The 25,496-nt window shown below is 39.5% G+C and overlaps 1 protein-coding gene across 1 annotated transcript in view; it reads right to left on the bottom strand.

The window, feature by feature from the left end:
• Positions 1 to 1,013: 1,013 nt before the first annotated feature.
• The window catches only part of LOC124716855 (ras-related protein Rab-32-like), a 355,100-nt gene continuing 330,617 nt past the window's right edge, over positions 1,014 to 25,496 (bottom strand). Inside the window, exons 5-7 of the mRNA XM_047243407.1 lie at positions 17,171 to 17,231; positions 9,329 to 9,515; positions 1,014 to 2,573 (exon numbers count right to left, since the gene is read on the bottom strand). Coding sequence (XP_047099363.1) covers positions 2,446 to 2,573; positions 9,329 to 9,515; positions 17,171 to 17,231 — 376 coding nt within the window. The 3' untranslated portion in view covers positions 1,014 to 2,445. The remainder of the gene's footprint in view (positions 2,574 to 9,328; positions 9,516 to 17,170; positions 17,232 to 25,496) is intronic.

Genomic DNA, 25,496 nt, shown 5'->3' on the forward strand with positions numbered 1-25,496 from the left:
ACACACACACACACACACACACACACACACCTCCCGAGGAAGCTTGGCAGAGAGGATTGTTGATCCTTTTTCCATTGAGGGAAAGCTCACCATGTTGAAAGATTTCTTCACACCAGTCCTGGATGAAAGTGGTGACTCCCCTGCATTGTTTAAAAAAGACGAGGCACTAGTACGTTACGGCATCGAAGCATGCCAATCACTGGACCACAGTCTTCTGGACATAAGATCAGTGAACTTGGCCTGATGGAGTAGCCACCCAGGTCACCAACCTCATTCGAGTGGACTTTCCTGTGAATCCTCTTAAAATTGTTTCCCAGTGGAAAAAAATCTATAACATGGATTATTTTGAATGGAGACTCACCTTATTGTGCCCATAACGAGAGAGAGCTTCACTTCTTTGACTAAAGAGTAACTGATGTTGTTTGTTGATGTTGAAGTAGTGTAACTGCAGCGTTGTACGATATCCCTTGTATGAATAAAATAAAAGTTAGTCACTACTTTTACAATTTCTGTAAAGAATTTTGACCCTAGGTATATTTCTTTATAATAGTTTTTCTTTGTTATCTCATTTGGCACGGTTTATCCTGTATAACACAATCTTATGAATACAGATTTGTTTTAGGCTGCTAACTGGTGTGGTACTACCTTACTGCATTTAGGATGTGTAGTACGGAACTGTTTAACATTTTTCTTTGCATTTTCCATGAGAACTTATCTGGGAGAATGTCAGCTGTAATGTCTTTATTATTTTTCAATAATTTTTGTAACAGTGTTAAATATCTCTGCTGCAGTGGTATGGGTGTGTGTCTCAATTTCAAACAATATGGAGGGGGGGGGGGGGGGACACATTTTGTTGATTGTATTTTCCATTTCAATGATTTATAAAACATGTTTGGGAGTTTACAACAATCTTTACATTAATCATGAAACTAAATACATCATTACATTGTACAACCCAGATTCACATTAATTTTATAAAATTACAGTTTTGAATACATAACTTTTTTTTAAAAAAAAAAAAAAGTCAATTATATTTTAATACCACAGAACACAAGGCCTTTTGCATTAAACATTGACAATTTTTCAATCATAATTGTGATTGGTGTTTATTGGTGGGCCAGTATTTGGAATGTAAACAATTCACAAATCTCACTTTTATACCAGTCCTGTCACTGTGATTAGTAAAAGTGACAAAATGAGATAACAATAAATAAAATTCACTTAAAAATACATTCTCAATATTTACAGGTTATATACGTAAGTGATATCCCTGCCACACAGAATTCAGAGTTCCGTGTAGATGTTTCATAGTCTGTATTTTTTCTGTACAAAAATATGTGTCCACATGTATATAATGTGCAAATGGATGACAGGTACTTCATGCTCTACAGAAAGTAGAGAAGTTTCTGATAGGTGGATTTTGGAGCTGACAATCAGTTTCAAGTAGTGACTAAAAACAAATTTACATTGCATTCCACAGTTTCTGTATGATGTCAAGTGCAATTACTGGTATTTTACTTACTATACAGAACCGTGTAGAAATAGATGTCAGTATGTTTGTCCCCTTCTACGTGCTTTCTTTGATTATGAGATATATTTACATCAAGTACTACCACCTGCATGTCACTGCTCCGCAGTAGTTTCCTGCAGTTATAGCACAGACCAGGAAATGGCAGATACTCTATTTACATTCGTATTTTTAATTTTCTTTGGAACTGTTATAAGATATCCTCTAATAAAAAGAAACGCTCTGCACATTTAAGCCTGGAAATTGTTGATACTAAATGTATCCTGCTTGTCTCACCAACTCTTTTGTGGATTACTGAAGTTAACATGCAACTGGATGTAATTGGTGACAATGCACTTGATGAACTATAAAATGAAAACTTTGAATAAGACATATTTTTAACAATATAAAAATATAAACAATAGAAACCACAATTTAATTGTACATCACCATTGTATATAGTTATTGTTATATGGCTTCAGTACAATGTAATTTTAATTTATTGATTGACAACAAAATTATAAATGTGATGCACAGTTTAACAAAATTTGTGATTACCACTGTAGAAAATAAATTTAGTATAAAATAAGTTCTATAGAACTGGTTAATTCTCCAGTGTTTTATTGCACAACACTATCTTCTAGAGTGTATCAGTAGGCAACACGTTTCTTTGCTTCCACAGTTGTTATTGGACCTTCATCATGTGCTTAAGTGGTATACATTACATTTTACTCCGTTGGCTAGTTCATGTATCCAGTCTGTTACCCCCTTTGGAAATTGAAACCTTAAGTTGCATCAGTTGCGAAGTATTTCGCGGTAATCTCGCCTGTTTGCTAGATTTAGGCATTGCTATGACTGGAACTGTACATTGTACAGACACCTTAGGGTAAATTGCACAACCACAATATTGGCAAAAGACTGTTTCCATAACATGCCTATCATCCGCAACAGTTTCTTTGTTTCTCCTTTGTCTGTCCTGTGCTGGCCGAAAGAATGATAGTATCAGCCGCAGCCTCTTGAGTTTTCACATACATGACCTTGTTCACCAGGAATGCCATAGCTTCATCTGTAAGATAAAATAGATGCTACTCTAATGGTTTTATTATGTGAATTGCTTTATTAACTTATAAGTATTTTTACACATGTGGTGGCATACAATAAATAATTAAAACATTATAGAAATGACAGCAATTACAAAAATAAAAAATAGACACACAGAATGAATTATGGGACTAAAAGGGTCAGTCAAAGTTTTAATATCACATGGGGGGAGGGGGGGGGGGGGGTAATATAACTGATGCTTCAACTCATTTTGCAGCAGTCCTCTTAAGGGTGTTTTAACTGCTTGATTCTGGTAATGGTTTCTTCTGTATACTACCTTATTTTGGTTCTCATGTGGCTGCTGATGTCACATTCTGGTATGCCACTGGATAGTTTGAAGAAAAGCACTATGGGATTTAACTGCTGTGGTCATCAGTCCCCTAGAACTTAGAACTACTTAAACCTAACTAACCTAAGAACATCACACACATCCATGCCCGAGGCAGGATTCAAACCTGCAACCGTAGCGGTCACGCGGTTCCAGACTGTAGCACCTAGAACTGCTCAGCCACTCCGGGCGGCAAGATTTTTATGGAGTGATGGCAATACCGAAAGCTAGTGACTATGCTACTCTGGCAGGTGATTCACTTTTGCCTACCAACTGGCAAGCTTGTGCCCAGTGGTAGTGTTCTGCAGTGAGACATCAATCCCACATGGCAGGTTTTTAAAAGGCCCCTGTAAATGATCAAACATTTTCTTAAACTTAAGTATGCTTGCCAGATATTTGGCTGTGTAGAGTACTCTTTGGCATGTTTGTCACACATAGATAGGTCTTGTATGATGTGTTTACGAGAAATTTCGATTGCTGGAAAGTTTGACAAGATGGCAGATGATGTTTCAGTTAATTTTTCACCACACATGTACAGTGAAAAATTCTTTTATTACAATTTTATCTCACTGTATGGCGATTTTCTAGAATTATGGAAACTATGATCAAGGATGAAAACAAAATAGCACCGACAATTACCAAAACGGTAGAGGCGTCATGTCTTTTCTAGCCATATGTTTCGCAGGGAGAAGGTATGAACAAAATCTGTCTGTTATGCCTGACCTACAAGCAGAAGCGCATTGAAATAAAAGAAATCTTAAGTTCTCCAGTTCTTCTACCGGCAATGTGGGATGTATGTTCCCATATTGTGGTATTTTAATGAACTTTCATTAGAGGACCAAGAAGAAGAGAGTAAATTTTTGCATACAAATAATGAACATTTTACTATCCACGTGCAATGTTCAGAATGTTTGTGAAATCTTATGGACTTAACTGCTAAGGTCATCAGTACCTAAGCTTACACACTACTTAACCTAAATTATCCTAAGGACAAACACACACACCCACGCCCGAGGGAGGACTCGAACCTCCGCCGGAACCAGCCGCACAGTCCACGACTGCAGCGCCTTTAGACCGCTCGGCTAATCCCGCGCGGCACAGGAAAACATGTTTTCGTGTGTATATTTCTCCTTCATTTTAAACAATTCTCTGGTGAGGTGCCTTGTTTTCTTCTTTAAATGTTAGAAATGCAAAATCTCATCTACATTTGTAACCATTCCCACTAGTGCCAAAATACTTTATACATGAAAAGCATCTGCTCAAGAAGTAAGGTTAACATTACAGGCTTTCGTGGTATATGTACAGCTTGTTTGATACATCCGTAGCAAATTTGACAGACAAGTTTGCTCTTTTACGAGGGCCTCAACAAGTTCTTAAAAGTTTCATTGTCTGTTGGAAGAAAGTTGATGTAACTATGTCTTTACTGTCGAAACACACACCAACACCAACTGCATCTAGTTCAGTGTGAGGTTAAACTGACAAATTTTGTAAATGTACGGGTTTGTTTGACAGGACTCTGGTCATGCGGGGCTGTTGGATGCTGAATACAAGTGGCCTGCTGATCCAGTTCATGTTGTTAGGGTGCTTAATTATTTGGAGCGCCTTTATAATCTTTTGCTGTTGTGTCCATGGCTGCTGAGCAGGAACGTGAGGTTCTTCATAAGTAAGAGTTTAGCCACAGCCCTGGCAGTTTTGTCAGCTATAGCTGATTTATTGCGTTACTCCAGTCGTACACAGCATTTGCGCTCCAATATGCAAGTGGTAATAGGTCTCCCAGTTTCATCAATGTAGACTCTGCCACATTCACATCAAAGTTTATACACAACTACACTGTGCAGAGTATGTGGAACCCTTCAAGGGTCTTGAGAGATCTCTGATCCTCAAACTGCTCTGGAATATGATATTAATTCCTCAGTAGCGAGCAACAGGAAGTAGTTCTCCTGTTCTTTTGTTTGTTTTACCTTCACTGTACCTCATAACTCTCATGTTGTCACTACATCCATCCACACAGAATGCTGTCCAGAGCTTGTCCAGTTTCTGCTGAAAGTTGTCAGCATCCCAGATTTCGTCGGCACCTCATCACCTTACCTAAAAATATATGGTTTACGTAAGAAATAGAAAACAACAGACAATTCCCTTCCTGTATGTAGAACTGCACAGAACATCTGGTGGCAAATTTTGACAAAACCTACAGGAAATCTATGAATACCAACATCCATATGCATGAAAGAATGCTATGCTATGTATGCTGAAAGCCCAAGACCACCTATTAATGACATGGAACACCTTCAACACAAAGTGAAAGAGCTCCAGACAACATTGCCTGCAAATGGATAGCGTAACAAGAATATACAATGAACTTTTGAGGTACAGTGAAGATAGAACAACAGACAAAATAACAGAAGATCCTCTTCTTGTTGCTCACTTGTCTAATGTGAGAGGTGTCAGCGACTGTGTAGGCAAAGCGCTGTGTCGTGGAGGAATTAAACTGTATTCCGTAGCAGCCACAGGATCTGAAATCTGTTGAGAAGCATGAATGTGTGTGTATGGTTGTAGTTTCTAAAGTTTCTGACCTAGCAAAGAAATAAGATGTTTTGTCTTCAAATGTATTTTTACTTTTCAGTGTAATCTCTTTGTTAATCTGTACACTTCTTCCAACAATACCCATCTCTTTAACCCATTGAAATAATAGTTAGTGTCTTTCTCCTTCAAAATAGTATGAAGGTGCTGACCTCTTCATTCAAAGAAAATTTCTGTCCTCAAAGCTCAAATTTCAGCTGAAGGAACACAAAAATTTACTTGGGGGCTGGATCTGTTGAGTAAGGAGGATGAGCAAGCAGTTTAAAATGCAATTTGTGGATTTTTGCCATGGTTACTGCTGAGGTATGAGCTGGCACAGAGTGAGCAATTGTGGCAGCCAGCATGTGGTCAGCCTTCTCATCCATAAATGTTCAATGAATCTGTGACAAACATGTTCTTCAGATATGCTCATAGCTTCTGTTATCTTTCTCATCAAATGCATTCTTGAAAAATGAACCAGGAACAACTGTTGTACGATTCTTTAAGAGTACTGCCAGTTTTGCAGTGTTACAGGGTTGAATCTTCAGGTGCATATAAATAAACAAGAATAGCACATGGGAGAATCATAAAACTTTTTATAAATTATTATGAAGATGCATTATTGTTAAAGTGGTAGTAATATTAAAGGATCATACAAATGGTATTAGGAAAGTTTTGCAGTACGACACAACAATAGGTTGCAGGAGGCTGATTGTAGCTGTGTTCTGACAATACTTCATACTTGCATTGTAGCCGCTGTACCAAGTCTGTAGGTGCAGTTGTTCATTAGAAGGTTTAGTTTTCGGGCAGTTTTGCTGCACAACTTCACCCATGGTTTCATCATAGACTAGCACTTTGAAGAAATGGCTCTTGCACTTGGTGAGGTGTCCACATCGTTCAACCATATTCAGGTGGTACAGAACCAAACTGGTAATTTCCCTCTGGAGGATGCTGAGTGGACGGGAAGGCCACAATCATCAGTTGGGGAGGGAAAAATTGATGCTGCGAGAAAAATGCTAGAAGAAGACAGACGATTGACCTATAAGCAGACAGAGTATACCTTAGAGCTAAGATTCTGCATGATCATTTGCAAGTAAATGAACTTTGTTGTCTCTGGGTGCTGCATAGACTGATGGAAGAGCAGATGACATGAGTGACTTGGTGCCGGTAGATGTTAAAGATGTTTTGCAAGGTACATTCTCAGTGCGTGAATAATATCATGACAGGTGACGAGACTTTGCTGTACTATAATGATGTGCTGACTAAGAATCAAAACAAAATTTGGGTCTTTGAAGATAATGACAAGCCCGTATCTGTCAGAAAATTCTTATCGGTAAAGAGTGCTGACTAAGAATCAAAACAAAATTTGGGTCTTTGAAGATAATGACAAGCCCGTATCTGTCAGAAAATTCTTATCAGTAAAGAAGAAAAGGATACCTGTTTGTTTACAAATCAAGTGGAATTGTGGAGCGTGTTGTTTTGGACACCCAGAGGACGGGCACAGCTAAGTGGTACACTGAGCAGTGCCTGTCCAAAAGTCATCGAATCTTTGAAGAACCTGCGACTGAAGTGAAGAATGGACATTTGGTTCCTCCCATCAGGAAAACACTCCAACTCACTGCGCCAAAGCATGAAACAAATATTTGCGGGGTACAGGGCTGCAACTTCTTGAGCACCGTCCTTACAGTCCAGACCTTGCTTCTTGCGACTTTGCACTGTTCCCACATATGAAAATGAAGCTGAAAGGAGTGCAGTTTTCAAGTGACGAGGACGTCCTTAGGGTTTGGGACAGTGAGTGTGCCTTACTCCGTACAGAAACATGGGAGAACTGGTTTAGGGATTGGTTTTGAAGGATGGAAATTTGTATTCAGTGTGGAAGAACTTACTTCGAAAAAATAAAATAACTAAAGATGTGTTGCAAAACTTTCCTAGTCCCGTTTATACAACAGCTGTTTGTGGTTTATTTTTCAAGAATTCATACCTTCAGCTGCGGATGCCGTACAATAAATTTTGTTGTCTCTCACCTTTATTTGAGATTTCTCTAGCACCATTTGGTGAACCTGTGCAATGTTATCATCAGTGGTGGCAGTTTTAGGCTGTCCCAAACATGCATTGTTACCGGAGCTGGCATGGGCACATTAAAATTAAGCTGCCCAAAATACCATGGTCAAACAACTATGCATACAAAATGCCTTAAATGTTGTGAACCTTTGTAGATGCTCTCCACATTGTAGGCATCTACGAACTTGGATGCCTATGTGGCAAAGTCTATGGTAGTGAAACCCGGAGTAGCAATTGCATGTCTAAACAGGAATGCTACTTACGACTGGGCCAACACAGTTAATCAGCTGTTGCTGAACCCCTTATGACTGTGGCCCAGCTATTAATTTTCAAGAACACAATGTGCTTGATCATCAGCCCCATGTGTTCACCAGTCAACAGCTTCATTTTATATGGGTCCAACAGCATAAAAAAGTGGTCACAAGAGAACTGCTGTGCGGCATGAGTGTCTCGCTGCAGGAGAAATGCTACCCTTGTATAAGCTATAGTTTCATTATTGCTTAGCAGTCACCTACCAGATCTGTGGAGCCACCCCTCCATAGCAATTTTTACTTTTTATTGTCCAGTGGCATACCAGAATGTGGTGTCAGTAGCCACCTGACAACCAAAACAAGGCAGTGATAGTAGAAACCCATCACCAGAAACCAACAGTTAGTCAGCCTGAAGAGGATCACTGCAAAGTGGGTCGAATAATTGGCAATTTAGTTGTTTTGATGTTTTATAGTGACTCGGTCTAAAACAAATTCATTTTGTGTACGCAGGTACACATCCACACCGTTGGTACACACTTAAATACTTGCATCACATTATCCTATCATTCTGTCAGAGCTACCAAAACAAAACATTGCAGCCCACTGATAAAGTAAAGAGGCTGATTTGGACCTGGAGTCAGACGGGTAGCAGTTTACATCTTCATCTGCTCATCCGGATTTAGGTTTTCTGAGGTTTCCCTAAATTGCTTAAGGCAAACTCCACAATGATGCCTTTAAAAAGAATGCAACTGATTTCTTTTCACATCCTTCTTTCAATCTGAGCTTGTGCTCTGTGTTTTGTCACCTCATCTGTGACTGCACATTAAACCGTGGCAGCTGCAAACAGCTTAATCTTGGAAGACACAGAATAAAGCATATTATGTTTTTGCAGTTATTTCTCTGTGGATTGGTTCATTCTATAAGCTCACTGTATGTCTGTCTCATTAAACAACTTGTGATTTCGTGACGAACACCTTTACTTCTTCGAAGGATCGGTTTTCACATGATTAGTGCTTAACTGACTGATAATGTAGTTAAAGAACCCAGTGTCAGGAAAATGGTGTCCAGTTGCTCTTCACAACTAATCTTGCATGCTTAATAGCACTTATTAAAGTTGTACTGTGCACACAAAATAAGCAAGCAATTCGCACAAAAGGTGTTGGGAACAGATTATGTGATTCATGATATTGAACACGGCATGAGGTAAACATCTCTGGAATTATTTTGTGCAATCTAAACTGAAATCTTATTGCTGCAAATTACAAAACACTGCCGCATGATTCTGTACTGTTTGCTGATATTGGCAATGACCTAAAAAAGGTCTATATTGGTCAACTTACACACATTCCTTCAGTCCTAGGAGTCCCACTCCCCCACCCCACCCTCTCTTCCCATGTGAGAAACAAAGTTACAGAACATGTACAGTATGATGCTTTCTGTAATATGATTTGCTAATATGTAATTGCTTGAGTGTGCATTCATTCATAGTGGTGGGCACAACATAGAATTCTATTTCCTCACCTATATTGATATTCTCCTTTGCTGATGTAGAGAACCAATTCGTGATACCATTATCACGACAGAATCGAGCTATGGTCTCCGTAGAAGGCCCGGAAGACCCTTGGATGTCACACTTGTTTGCCAGCAACACTGTGGGGATGGGAGTGCCATCCTGTTGTGTTACTTTTTCCCTGATGTCATTGAGCCACTGTGAACATACATATGTGGAGTTCAGAATCATCCATAAAAACTGTAAATTTCATCAACAAGAGTGTGCACCAAGTCACAACATACATCAACAAATGGCAAGCAACTCACGAAACTTATTCTAAACACCTCATTAACAATACTTTTCAAAGGCTGCCAGTTTCTCAGCTACATTAAAGAGCTGCTATCTCCTATTTATATCTTAATATTTACGGATAGATAAGTAGTGGCAGGAGAAAAGGCTTGTAAACGTTGAAGAAATGCGTAAGCTTTCGGAGCCTGTGGCACCACCTCCTAGCAGAATCGTTGGAGGGGAATGAAGGAGGATGTATAAAAAGGATGGGCGAGGCTTAGGAAATGGGGAGAGTCTGCAAAAGTCACCCAGAACCTCATGTCAGGGCAGACTTACCAGATGCGATGAGAAGCAAAGACAAGGACAACATTGGGATTTTTCCTTTTGCGGAAACTGCCACTGGCTAGCAAAGAGGTGTGTGGTGCGCATGACTTCATAAGGAATAGTGAGTGTCATTGTCAAGAAAACAGGACATCCACTATTCACTATAGAATAATAGCACATGATGTGTATTTATTATTGTAAGCATATTTAAATACTTTTATTTTTTGTATCATGGCAAAAGTTGGAATTACACGTTCTGTTGGAATTACACCTTCTGTTATGACTTCAATTCCTGTTGGTAACAATTTTTGTTCCCTTTGTTTATTCCCAAATTTTGTATATAGTATACACATGGGAGATGTATAAATATATCAAAACATCAATTAAAATGTTTCCCATTTAGAGGCATCATTCAAGGTAATATTTTTGATGTGCTTACCCTAATGCTGCACTTAGTTTTCCTGGAAATCAGTTACTTGTCTAATCGAAAATTCCACCTTATTATGTAAAGAGAGAACTTTGTGAGCTAATACATATTTCTGGGCATAGTGGCACCACTATTTATAAATATGTGTTATGGCATAAATTTTTTTATTATAGTGATGTATTATGTTTTTACTCAAAATGTTAATGCAGAGGAGATACTAGCATCCTAATTATTTTAATATTCATGGTAAATACGTTAATAGAGGTCTTCATGGACACCCTCTGTAAGAAGGTATTGTATTTTGAGCCTACCTCGGAGATACGACCAATAACCCGTAAAAATTACTCAGTGCATATGTAAAATTTTGCCTTCAGAATGTGAGCTGTAATTTCCAGTTTTAGACCAGATTTTATTTGCTATAAATAATTAATTGTATTAGGAATACTGTCATCATTTCCCCAATTTTTTTACTATTTATGGTGCAAGCTTCTTGGTGTGAGGTGCCTTAGTGCCGAGTAATTTATGAATAAATACTTTATGGAATTCTCATCATTTCAGATATGTCAGTCCTTAAGTTTATTGAACTTAACTTTTTTAAACTGTAAAGGGTTCTAGAAAGCTGTCCTTCATGGTATTGTTAATAGTTTTTGAACTGTAAAAACTTGTAATGAGAGAGCAGTGCTTGCAAAATATTTGTTTGAAGGAATTAACAAAAATTTATCTGACTGTAAATGCATCTTTAAGTCCCATACTGCAATTGTGTTATTTATTATGATTGTAAGTCTGATATCAAAACAGTGTTTTAATGAAAAGATTAAACTGTTGTTCATAACCGACTCAATTATGAGCAGGTTGCCATTGGATCAAGTGAACTACAGTAGAACCTCAATTAATCTTCACTTTTGGGACCAGGTGATGGTTGGAACACTAAAAAGGTCAGCTATTTGGAGGAGGGTGAAACAAGTCAAATACAGAGCTCAAAATGATGAATAAATCAAAATTAAGTGATAAAAATACATTTATAGTAAACAGCAAGGAAAACAGGAAATTTTAGACACTGAATTTAAAAAACTGTAAAATCTTTTTTGTTTCAGTTTTGTAAACCTTGTCTTTGTGGCTGCATCGCGGCAGGCCTGTTGTCATAGCAGAAACATCATTTGTATGGAATTCATCTTCTTCATCCCGGTTTTTGGTGCAACTGAATAGCTTTTTGTTCTATGATAGGACGTTGAAAGTAGGGTCTCCTTATGTCTTTCCTGACAAAACCAAAGCACACTAAAGTTTTGGTTTTTCAATGCTTTTCTAGTTCCTGGATCATTTTCGCCCTCTACAGTTTACGAAAAAGCTTCAAGATCTTTTTGATTCTTTTTGCAGTCTTTAATGGTTGTCACTCCACCACCCATTTCAGAGGCTTATTTAGTAACTGACTCACCTTTTCCATTTCTTTGTAGAACACAGTTTCTGTTTCGATGTGCATACAACATGTTTACATTTCTAATTTGTAGCCATTTTTATTCTTCCAGAAACCCTCACCTTCTTGATCACAACTTTAAAAAAACTGTAAAAAATTACACTACAATTTTGAAATTAAAATGAGAAGCACAATAATCTTAAAAAGCTCACTGGTGAAGCAGCAGATTGAGGAGTACAGTAAAGCAATCTGGTAATGCAATACCCCTTTAAACTGAGCCAGTGTGAATAGTGTCACTTGGCTGATCACTCATTGTGACAAGAGTAAAATCGGTCAATAACATTGGCACATTGACGTGTGCAGAGCGCAGATGAATGGTTGTAACCATGGTTGGATAATTTGAGGAGTCGGTTAATTGTAGGTCAGATAATCGAGGGTCTGCTGCATTGCTTATTTAAGAGAGGCTGATGCAGTCTGAAACCAGGTTGCTGAAGTGAGTTGGGCAAGTTTTCAAGTGGAGGAGATGATGTGTGAACAGATGTTATCAAACACACCCACACAATATATATATCTAAAAAAAAGGTGATGTAACTTACCAAACGAAAGCATTGGTATGTTGATAGACACACAAATATACACAAACACACACACAAAATTCGAGCTTTCGCAACCCATGGTTGCTTCATCAGGAAAGAGGGAAGGAGAGGGAAAGGCAAAAGGATGTGGGTTTTAAGGGAGAGGGTAAGGAATCATCCCAATCTCGGGAGTGGAAAGACTTACCTTAGGGGGAAAAAAGGACAGGTATAAACTTGCGCGTGCCCACACACACACACACACACACACACACACACACACACACACACACACACACACACACACACACACATCCATCCGCACATATACAGACACAAGCAGTTCCTTAGCCAGCTTCATCCTAACCCACAACTTCTTCACTTTTGAAGGCCAGACACACCAACAATTAAAGGGAACAGCCATGGGTACCAGGATGGCCCCCTCGTACGCCAACCTATTTATGGGTCGCTTAGAGGACACCTTCTTGGTTACCCAGACCTGCCAACCCAAAGTTTGGTACAGATTTATTGATGACATCTTCATGATCTGGACTCACAGTGAAGAAGAACTCCAGAATTTCCTCTCCAACCTCAACTCCTTTGGTTCCATCAGATTCACCTGGTCCTACTCCAGATCCCATGCCACTTTCCTCGACATTGACCTCCATCTGGCCAATGGCCAGCTGCACACATCCGTCCACATCAAACCCACCAGCAAGCAACAGTGCCTCCATTATGGCAGCTGCCACCCATTCCGTATCATACGATCCCTTAGCTATGGCTTAGGTCTTCGTGGCAAACGAATCTGCTCGAGTCCTGAATCCCTGAGCCATTACACCAATAACCTGAAAACAGCTTTCGCATCCCGCAACTACCCTCCCGACCTGGTACAGAAGCAAATAACCAGAGCCACTTCCTCATCCCCTCAAACCCAGAACCTCCCACAGAAGAACCCCAAAAGTGCCCCACTTGTGACAAGATACTTTCCGGGACTGGATCAGACTCTGAACGTGGCTCTCCAGCAGGGCTACGACTTCCTCAAATCCTGCCCTGAAATGAGATCCATCCTTCATGAAATCCTCCCCACTCCACCAAGAGTGTCTTTCCGCCGTCCATCTAACCTTCGTAACCTCCTGGTTCATCCCTATGAAATCCCCAAACCACCTTCCCTACCCTCTGGCTCCTACCCTTGTAACCACCCCCGGTGTAAAACCTGTCCCATGCTCCCTCCCACCACCACCTACTCCAGTCCTGTAACCCGGAAGGTGTACACGATCAAAGGCAGAGCCACATGTGAAAGCACCCATGTGATTTACCAACTGACGTGCCTACACTGTGATGCCTTCTATGTGGGAATGACCAGCAACAAACTGTCCATTCGCATGAACGGTCACAGGCAGACAGTGTTTGTTGGTAATGAGGTTCACCCTGTGACTAAACATGCCTTGGTGCACGGCCAGCACATCTTGGCCCAGTGTTACACCGTCCAAGTTATCTGGATACTTCCCACTGACACCAACCTATCAGAACTCCGGAGATGGGAACTTGCCCGTCAATATATTCTCTCTTCCTGTTACCCACCAGGCCTCAACCTCCGCTAATTTCAAGTTGCCGCCACTCATACCTCACTTGTCATTCAACATCTTTGCCTCTGTACTTTCGCCTCGACTGACATCTCTGCCCAACCTCTTTGCCTTTACACATGTCTGCCTGTGTCTGTATATGTGTGGATCGATGTGTGTGTGTGTGTGTGTGTGTGTGTGTGTGTGTGTGTGTGCGTGTGTGTCTGTGTCTGTGTGTGTGCGAGAGAGAGAGAGAGAGAGAGAGAGAGAGTGTATACCTGTCCTTTTCCCCCCCTAAGGTAAGTCTTTCCACTGCCGGGATTGGAATGACTCCTTACCCTCTCCCTTAAAACCCATATCCTTTCGTCTTTCCCTCTCCTTCCCTCTTTCCTGATGAAGCAACTTTGGGTTGGAAAAGCTTGAAATGTGTGTGTGTGTGTGTGTGTGTGTGTGTGTGTGTGTGTGTGTGTGTGTGTGTGTTTTATTGTCTCTATCAACATACCAACGCTTTCATTTGGTAAGTTCTGGTATCTTTGTTTTTAGATATATTTTCCCACGTGGAATGTTTCCCTCTATTATATATATCGCCATGAACTGCACTATTTATTATAGTTTCCACAATTGCGATATTGACTTATGTAATTTTCAAGTAGTTGAGTTATAAACAGCAATGAATACTAATGGCAAATACAATTGAGTAACCATGTGTGCAGGTAAGGAATATGAAAACTTGACTCAATACTTTGATAACTTAGATGGGAGGCTGCTGGTCTGCAGGAAAGATCTATGAGAATTATCTGTAGTTCAGGACCTGAAGACTTTTGTGTCACTAAAGTTTGTTCTCAGAACTAATATTTTAACTGTAATTATATGGTACAATGTTGGTCACAACATTGCAGCCAACCATGAACTCTAAGCTGCACCAACATAACACAGAAACTAAAGACAAATGCCATGTTAATAGTTACAGGATAGTATAGTGTGAGAAGAAATAATTGAATGTAGGAATCAGATTAACAAATGCATTACTCAGTGCTGTTTCAAAAATTCTTACACTGAAGATGAGACTGTACCTCAAATAAACTAAAGTAAAGATGTCATCAGTCCAAAGATTGCTTTGAGCACTATAGTGCTTTTCTGATCACTGTCTTGTTGGAGGTTGTGTGCTGTTGCTTTCCTCCTACTTTGAACTGACCCAGACAGTCACAGATGGACATACAGTTTAACATAGATTCTGAACCACAGAATAACTTAGCATTTTTTGCTTCAATAAACATTGCCATTGGTGAAAGAAATGACAGGTGACTGATAAAAATGCTAGGATTGACCAGGGATTGAACCTAAGATCTTTTGATTTTTAGTCTGACACTTTACAACACCCTGTTAAATAAACTACTTACCAGTAACTGTTTTTTTACACCCTCGAAGAGTGCTCTCATTTCATGCAAGTAAATAATGTTTCACTAAATACTACATACGATCTGTTACATTTTGTTTTTACTTGTGAACATTAAGTAGTGGGCTGAGTCTTTAGTCTCAATACGAATGGTGGATGCAAAAAATAATTCCCTTCTTGTTTTCAGTATGATTAAGCAGTTGGAAAGGGCAGATTTAAACAGATCTTGAAACCAAAGATGGTAACAGATGAAGGTATGTCTAGACAGGTGCTACCAGAGATAGCCAAAAGTCTGAAAAATGGGACTCGATGTGACTCTGCTTGCATAAGTGGGAATCAGCCAAAGCAGCATCATTAGGATTTTGTGGTCTTAATGAGTGGCAGTATTTGACAGGTTGACACTGGTGTTGGGAAGCACTGGTGAATGGGTACTGAATATGCATGAGAATGTTTGATTTTGTTAATTCCGTCCTTTTTTCAGATGAGGAAACACTTTATGCCAGTGGTAAAGTGATAGAATTTCAAGTTAAATGTCAGACTGTGAAAGTTAATGTGGATGAAAACCATGATGTGGTACAGAATTTGTTGATCCTTTTTTTTCCATTGAAGGAAAAGTCAATGTGATGGTCTACCTCGGCATGTTGAAATATTATGTCTTTGTGTCAATCCTCGACAAACATGGAGACTTCCATACATTCTTCCAGAAAGATGGACACCACTCAATTACAGCACCGAAGTGCGTCAATGATTGGTCAGCAGTTTCCGAGAAAATGGACCAGTTGACATTGCCCAGCAGTGTGGCTATTCAGGTTGCCAGGCCTCCCTCAAATGGACATTTACCTGTGAGGCTTTTAAAATCAATTGTGTACCAGCATAAAATCAGTAATGTGGGCCAACTGGAAAGAGTACTCATCTTAGTTTGCTGACAGAGAACAGGAGAAATAATAGTCACATTTTCCAAAATGAGTTAGCGCGACTCATTGTATGTCTATGTGGAACGGAGGGATGTGGTATTTAGTCTGTAACATATTATACAAGATACCATTTATTATGTACAAAAAAAAACATTAGTTGTTACTTTTACCAGTTGTATGGCAACTTATCATTAAACCTGTATTTACTCTTACTGTGAATTAATATTATAAAAATAAGATATATTTCTATGAAAGAAATAAAAAAGTGGTGAGAGAATATTTATGTCATGTAAAAGCAATCTTATGTTGATGGTGTCTTCAAGAAAATGAATTTTTACTTTGTCTACAAAATAACATTTGCCAATTTTTGACACGTCGAAACCCATTTCATGTTTAATAGGGAAGCATCATCATATCATCATGTGTAATTTCTACTCTGTTGTGTCATTTGTTAAGCCAATAATGAGGCAATTGATCATATTGGGAGGGGGGGGGGGGGGAGGGAGAGGGAGAGGGAGAGGGAGAGAGAGAAAGCTGTTAAAGTTAGAGTAGTTATAAATTAATAAATTATCACTTGTGTCAGACTCTATATGCAGTGCAGCAGTAACATTTCTCAGCAGGTGAATGCTTGTCTTCATTATTTTTTGTATGTTTCAATTCTGGAATTTACATTATTATATCATTGAGCATTTTGCAACTTCACTGCCAAATTTTTCTCTAGAATCCATTTATTTTGAAACAGTTCCACTCTTTGTGAAGGTAGTGCTTCTAATTTGTTAGGAATTCAAATTGTGTGCTCATATTCCCCTTACGACTTACCTCATCCTCCTCCCACTTACTGTATACTTGAGTGTTTGTTTTTATATCTTACTTAGCTACCAAAGAATAAATTCTGCAAAAGTCAGAGTACAATTTTTTTCAAATTTCTCATTTCAAGAGATTTGTTGGCGGTGTAACATATGAAAATAAAGTCTTACCTTTTGTGCTGAATGAAATGTTGCTATCCTCGACACATCAAATACAATTGCAGCACCTGACCTGTAACAGTCGTTCACAATTAATACATTCTATTTGGTCAGAAGGGCATACTCAACAGCAAAATAATTTCCAGGGATGGCTGTAATAATTACAATTATAGTTTCCAGTTTAAGTGACTACCAATATTGAAATGCTATATGAATTATTTTGAAAGGAAATATGTAATTTTTGGATGAAAAGTTTAAATTTAAAAAATAGAGTAAATGGTATTACTAACTGCCCAATAATTCTTCTTCTTCTTCTTCTTCTTGTATTGGCTGCCTCTGTACCTCTTTATTTCAATTGAACTTTTTCCTGCACCTTAAATTTTAGCCCAGTATTCACACATTTGTTCCCTGTGCTGCTGATACCTCATTTCAGTACCCTTCTTGCCCTTTTTTTGATTTCAGCTTCTTTTGGGAAACAAGATGGTCTTGTGCTTTATGGTTATCATCCAGTGTTATCCCCACTTCTTGCCGGTCTCTCTCTCTCTCTCTCTCTCTCTCTCTCTCTCTCTCTCTCTCTCTCTTCCACACATACTTGGTTTTCTTGTTGAAAAAGTAACAGAAGATCCAATTGCTCAGTCTGTTAGAACTCTTAAAGGCAATGTGACTATATTATTATTATTATTATTATTATTATAATATCCTTTCAGTCTTTTATGGGCTGTGATTACACAACTGCCTTCACTTCGACTTCTTTTCATCTTCGCTTGTATCCCTTTGTTCTCTAACTCCCTCTTCTGAGAATACTCTTCACACTCTTTCTTTCTTGTTTCATCCCACTCATTTTTGCTTTGACCCTCTCTCCGTTTCCTGTACCTTTTCTATTGATCCCACACTTACCTGGATCCAGATATACTTCTCTTACACATATAAATTATGTTTCTGATCCTGTGGTAAGTTTGTGTTTTATTTGCAGCCCTTTTCCCTTTTTTTAATTTTATTTTTTTGATATGTGCATAAAAATACAGCCTTCTTTTCTTTATTGTGGTTGATATTTTTCAAATCTGAAATGAAATTTAAACTCTCCTGCTAATACTTTGTATTGGCACCGGAACTCCTGCCTCCCCCCCCCCCCCCCTCTCTCTCTCTCTCTCGCTCTCTCTCTCTCTCGCTCTCTCTCTCTCGCTCTCTCTCTCTCTCTGGTAATCTGCGGTGTTTAAACATTCAGGCGTAACTAAGCCAGAGTAGTCTGAATTTGGCATGATAAGATAGGGATCTGGATTTGCAAATGTTCTGGTGTAGTGTGGATGCTATCTCCCTGCTCTTTCTTCAACTGCTATCTTCTCGTTGCTGTTTGGTTTGGGTTCTCCCTGCTTTAACGTCTGTGTTTCTCTGTCACGAAACATCATCTTTATTATTCATGTTTGATCTGCTGGCTGCAGTGTCTAGATTTTGCACACAAATTACTAGATCATCTGCAAGAGTTAAGCATTTGAGTTGAAGCCTAGACTTTTTGTAGCCAAAAGTGATTCCTTTTGGAATATTATGTTAGTCAACTCATTTGATGCATCCATTCTTGGATTACCTTCTCCAGGATACAATTAAACAGAGTTGGTGAGAGGCCCTCTCCTTGTCTTACTCTTGTTTTGATTTCAGATGGTTGAGACAGATCTCTTAAGAATTTAACATGCAATTGTGATTGTTGTATAAATTGTCTTGTCATGTTTCAGTTACTCTGAACACTGTCAGTATGTCTTTCGGTATGCTGCAGTCCATTATTACTATTACTGGCAATGGCAGTGGTAAGGTGCACACAAAATAAATCTATCGACATTTTCGCAGACAGGGCAGTAGGAGAGAGGACAATGGTAGCGGTTGGGGGTTGCATTGCCAATGGCCATCATGCAGTGAGGAAGGTGCAGTTCAACAGCTGAAGCCTACACTTAACTTGTAAGCTATAGTCAGTGAAGGTTCAAATGATCATGTTAACAGGTTACAGCAGTACAAAAAAAAAGAAACAGTTGCATAAATAAAGGACCAACCAAAGCAAAACAGATCCAACCATGTGCTGCCAGAAGAAAATATCTTGAAAAAAAAGGGTAAAAGATGAAGTGTACTATGTCTCACTTACTGCGATACTGACAGTGTCACGGAAGGAATACATTCACATGGAAAGTGTGTGTCAGTCCCCTGACAACCCGTTTGGCTATAAAAAATAAAATTTTCATTTCCTCCTTGTATGTTTTTTCAAAGAAGGGAGGCATTGAAGCTAAGTCTTTCACCTACTCCTTTATTCTCTTCAATGTGCAACCCTCTCAAGCACACTTCTCAATGAGATTTTTGCATGTAAATTTGCCTGTCCTGGCAAAAATGTATTGGCATTGTATAAAGGTCCAGTCACATTAATGTGACCACTGCCTATGTTAGATGTCAACGTGCAAGAAACACACACAGGTGGCAAGTGACAGCAATAGCAGTGAAGGTATATGAATGGTGTTTGGGATGCAGAAAACAGTACAGTCCTCGGTAATGCAGGAATGGAGCAATTTATCGACATCCAAAAGGGTACGATCATTGGCTTTTGCGCCGAGGGTGGAAGCATTTTTTAAATTGCTAAGTTTGTAAACTGTTTGTGTGCTTCCATGGTTGAAGTGTACCATGCATGCAAAATCGCACTGTCCAAAACCATTGATGAGACAACTGTGGTGATGACAGCTGCAGAGGCGTGTACAGGTGAGTAGATGGGTAACTTTTGAGCACCTGACCACCCAGATGAACCAAGGGGCTACAAACAGTGTCTCCTCAATGACTGTTCAGCAAATGTTGCTGTGTATGGGCCTCCTCAGCAGGTACCCAGTTCATGCACTCACGTTGACTTGTTCATCGGCAGCAAAGGCTTGTATTTGCATGCCAATACCATGTAGTCATCTACTGAGTGGTGATAGGTGGCGTTTTCAGATTAATCACATTTTATTTTCCATCAGATAGATGGCCATTGACATCTATGGCCTTGCAAAAATTGTCAGAAGGGTTCAGGCTGGAGGAAGGAGCATTGTGGTCTGGGGAATGTTTTTGTGACATTCAACAGATGATGTCGTTACTCTGGAAGGTACAATGGATCAAGACAACTATACATCTACTCTTGGGGATCATATCCACCCCTACATGCTGTTTCATTTTTCTTTGGCACAATGGCATCTATAAGCAGGACAATGCAATGTGCGACACAGCTCGAAATGTACGTGTGGTTCTAAGAGTACCAGGTTGAGTTTACGTTACTTCCCTGGTCAGCAAACTCTTCGGATTAAAATCCGATCGAGACTCTGTGGGAACACCTCGATCGAGCTGTTTGTGCCGTGGCACTGTCCACGGCACTGGAGTCGGCATCGCTGTGGGGTACCTGCCAGACACTCATTGACACTCCTCTTGCATGTCTGCACTGGAAATTATGGTAGGTGGTCAAATTAATGTGACTGGACCACATTTAGTCACATGTGCTTGATTATGATGAACTTTTGCTGCACCTACTGTGGATGAAGAATGTGGTGCCGTACTATGTAGTAGAGTGGTGAAAATATGCAGTTTGGTAGTTGACAACCGTGGCAAGTGTCCCTTCGGAACAACGGAACAAAATCCCCTGCACCTGGGACAAAAATGCCTTTCTGCAGTGGTGTCTCTTTATTTTGTATGAACTCTAGTATTATGGGTCCATATGATCAAAAGGCAGGTAAGAAAATGTCAATAGCGCTACTTAAGGCAGTATAAAAGTGTTTAAAGACATCAGTTGAGATCTTAAAGCATTGAAGCATAGTTAGTGCACATGTGTCTACATGGTAAGTAATCCACATCAACATAAATGAAATCCTGCAGCCTTTGTGATTTGACCAGTTGTCACTATTACCTTCAGTTGCAATGTAACACTGGCTGCTCACCCATATTCTAACCCGGAGCAAGCAAAACACTGAAGCATATGAAGAGAAACGATGCGGAACTTTTCCTCAAGGTGAAACAGGTGCATACCACATCGTCTAGGGCATTCCCAAGTAAAGCAGCTTTGTGGCACTTTTATTTTGATTGTGTTGCTTGATATACATCTATATCATTATTGTTCATAAAGTATAATTATTTTATCTAGTGCAGATTAGTCTTATAAGTTAACAACACAACAGAGTCATGGCCTGATTAATACACCTAAAGCAGTAATAATAGCATGTTATGAGAGCTCCTACATATTGAGTTAAATCACTGGAGATACCACATATTTCAGAATAAAGTAAGGAAAATGCAAGTGATAGGAAATCACTAAGAAGAGATCAAAGCGACTGCAGAAAATAAGACACTGAGAATGAAAAGTCCCACTCCAGTGCTCCTATAGCAACAGTAGCCTTCTAGATCCTCCCACATACTTGTCAGGTTAGTCACCAATTTTGAATTTGTACATAGGTTTTAGTTTATATAGCAAATTCTGCTGGAAAGAGAGTTGCAGATAAGGTTAAGGTGTTTAGAAAGCAAGCATGAAAGGAAAAGCAAGCAGCAAAATTACACCTAACACAAAATGCTACAGCAACGAAAGTGTTACAGAGGGAACAAAACTATTTATAGGAATGCAGTGAATTTTCAGGCAGGACATGCATTTTAAATGCTGCAGAATGTATCGTGTCATATCACCAGGGCAGAACATACGAGTGTTGAAATTTTTATTCAGAACAGTCTCAATATTTCTCGCTGTAATCTGCCTCGCTATGTTACAAGCAAGGTCTGTTTTGTAAGGAAGAGTGGGCACATTGTGAACACAATAAAGATTTTGTTATGTCTGTCACTGCAATATAGTTTATCAGTGCAAACTTTGCTGATGTGCAGTGCTGTGCACTACTGCTAACCGATTTATATTTTGATTTTCCATAACCATTTTTACTTACATTACAGTTATTCCCACATATGCCCATGACTAAATGGCCACATAGAAGGGCACAATGGTCCATGTGTGTAGATGATATGTAATATGTGTATTAGAATTGCTTCTTTATAGTGAATAATGACTATTAGACTGTAAAAAAGTTATGTAATATTTTGATATGAATATAATAGAGGGAAACATTCCACGTGGGAAAAATATATCTAAAAAGAAAGATGATGAAACTTACCAAACAAAAGCGCTGGCAGGTCGATAGACACACAAACAAACACAAAATTCTAGCTTTCGCAACCAATGGTTGCCTCGTCAGGAAAGAGGGAAGGAGAAGGAAAGACAAAAGGATATGGGTTTTAAGGGAGAGGGTAAGGAGTCATTCCAATCCCGGGAGCGGAAAGACTTACCTTAGGGGGAAAAAAGGACAGGTATACACTCGCACACACACACATATCCATCCACACATACACAGACACAAGCAGACAATGTCTGCTTGTGTCTGTGTATGTGTGGATGGATATGTGTGTGTGTGCGAGTGTATACCTGTCCTTTTTTCCCCCTAAGGTAAGTCTTTCCGCTCCCGGGATTGGAATGACTCCTTACCCTCTCCCTTAAAACCCATATCCTTTTGTCTTTCCTTCTCCTTCCCTCTTTCCTGACGAGGCAACCATTGGTTGCGAAAGCTAGAATTTTGTGTTTGTTTGTGTGTCTATCGACCTGCCAGCGCTTTTGTTTGGTAAGTTTCATCATCTTTCTTTTTAGATATATTATGTAATATTTTTTCAGATATGAAGATGGCAATTTAGGTTGCTGAAAATAGTGCTGTTTGTGTGTGTGTGTGTGTGTGTGTGTGTGTGTGTGTGTGTGTGTGTGTGTGTGTGTGTGTCGGGGGGAGGGGTTGGCAAATGGTTTGCTGCTTGAAAATCACATTGATGAAATATCTAGGTGTAGCATTGAAAAGCGAAATGGGATAAAATAGCCACATAGGTTGGTAGCAGGGGATACAAATGGTCAACTCTGATTCACGGGGAAAATACGTAGAAAGTGGGGCTCATATATACAGGAGACCACTTGTAGAACACTAGTGCCATTCATACTTTCATACTGCTCAAATGTTTGAGATCCCCATGCAGTTGGATTAAAGTAAGGCATCAAAACAGTTTAGAGGAATACTGCTAGGTTTGTTACCAGTAGGTTTGTTTCATGGAGATGCTTCGTGAACTCGGACAGGAATCCCTGAAGGAAAGAAGATGATCTTTTCAAGTAACATCATTGAGAAGAATTAGAGAACTGGCATTTGCGGCTAACTGCAGAAAGATTTTACTGCCACCAATATATATTTCGCATAAGGAACATGGGGGACAAGATAAGAGAAATTAGAACTGGTGGGGAGGCATTGGTTGGTAATGGTGAAAGGTATCCTCCAACATGCACTGTATGGTGGTTTGCGAAATATATCTGTAGATATAGAAAGTGAAGAAAATGTTTCCGGAATTGGTCCGAAAGGATGCAAATGTGTCAGTTCTTTTTTTTTTGTGTAAAAACTTAAAAGGCATCCATGATACTAATACCATTCGTTGCCCTCCACTGACCAAAATCTGCAGCAGTAGGCACACGGACGTAAAACTTTTTCTGCAGAGTAGATAAACGCTTCTTTGCAAGCCCTCCTTTTCAGTTGCCTTGTAGTAAGGATGCCTGTACATTACATGCCACTTTTTGTGTGTTGTAGAGAAACACAAAGTGTGTCAGTTTCAAATGTCATAGGATACAGTACACCTGTATTAAGTATAAACAAGTCAAGGTAGCAACTGCTCCAGACTTGTTTTGGCCTGACCAAATATGCAAGCCACCTTCGACGAACAATGGATAGTATTTCCCAATCTTCCACGTTTGCCTGCCTTGTTGGCCATCATTGCAAGTGTAGAAAATGGTTTTTCAGAAAATTTTTTACGATTGCTGTTGCTTTGTTGAGTAATTCAAAGAGTGTGGGGGACAGTTCACTAGATAACAAGTCCACGGTCTGTAATTCCTTGCCATAATATTAAATTATACTGATTGTAGTAGATGCTATCTTCACATCATACTGACTGAACTACAGTTGCAAGAGCTGAATGTGGAAGGGAGTCAGTAGTTGAAAACTCCAGAAATGAGAGTTTGACAAGGCCGTAGTGTAGTACTCATGATATTAATTTTGTACACTGGCTAAGCATTAAAGGAAATCTAGGAGGAGAGAAGATATTTTTCGTGTTTTCTGGTACATTAAAATTATTTCACGAGACTGCTACGTGTTTAGAGTATCAGTTGAACAGAACAGATAATGTGAAAACAGGTTACGAGATGAGCTTCGAGGAAAGTAAAACAAGACTATGGATGTTGTCGAAATAAATCAGGCACTGCTGAGGTAATTAGATTAAGAAATGTTGCACTAAGAATAGTAGACAAGTTTTGCTATTTGGGCAGCGAAATAACTGATGACGGCTGAAGCAGTGTGAATCTAAAATACAGACTTGAAATAGCAAGGGAAGTTTTCTGAAACAGAGAAATTTGTCAATGATGAAGTTTAAGTATTAGAAAGTATTTTTCACTATTTGTCTCAAGTGTAATCTTTGTGGAAGTAAAATGGGGATGGTAATTAATATGAGAATACAAGATTTTGAAGTGTGGTGCTGAAGATTAGATGGGTTGTGAATGAAACTAGAGAAAAAAAGAAATTTGTTTAAAATAAAGAGACTAGTTGATGGGACACAGCCTGATGCCTCAAGAATCGTCTATTTGGTTACCGAGGGAAATGAGAGACGAAAGCTCAAATACAGTAAGCAGGTTCAAATGGATTTATAGGTGATGGTGATGATGATGATGATGATGATGATGATGATGATGATGATGTCGTCCCATACTCCGAGGAGCGTAGGGGACGATGCGGGAGACCCGCACCGCCGTACTAGGCAAGGTCCTAGCGGAGGTGGTTTGCCATTGCCTTCCTCCGACTGTAATGGGGATGAATGATGATGATGAAGATGACACAACAACATCCAGTCATCTCGAAGCAGGAAGAATCCCTAACCCCGCCGGAAATCGAACCCGGGGATTTATAGGTGATAGATAAAATTATGGAAACACAAAAAAGGGAAGAAACAGCTCCCAGTCACCTATGAATGGATAAATACAGGTCCCATATGGTTTCCAAGGATATATTGTACTGTTCTTCATATAAAATAGTGGGAAGTTCAGGTAGTAATGACGGAGATGGGTGGCTATCACGCACCATTCTCCCCGCTGTAGACCACAAAGCCTCTGTAGTATTGAGATCTTGTGACTGTGTAAGATCTGGTGAATGTGGTACCAGGAGAGGTACCATAAGTCACCCTTGTGCTGATAGATCCAGTCTCAGACAAGGTGAGCAGTGTGAACAAGAACCCCTGCCGTCTTGGA

Source organism: Schistocerca piceifrons, chromosome 9 (assembly GCF_021461385.2).
Source record: "Schistocerca piceifrons isolate TAMUIC-IGC-003096 chromosome 9, iqSchPice1.1, whole genome shotgun sequence".
Classification (NCBI taxonomy): Eukaryota; Metazoa; Arthropoda; class Insecta; order Orthoptera; family Acrididae; genus Schistocerca; species Schistocerca piceifrons.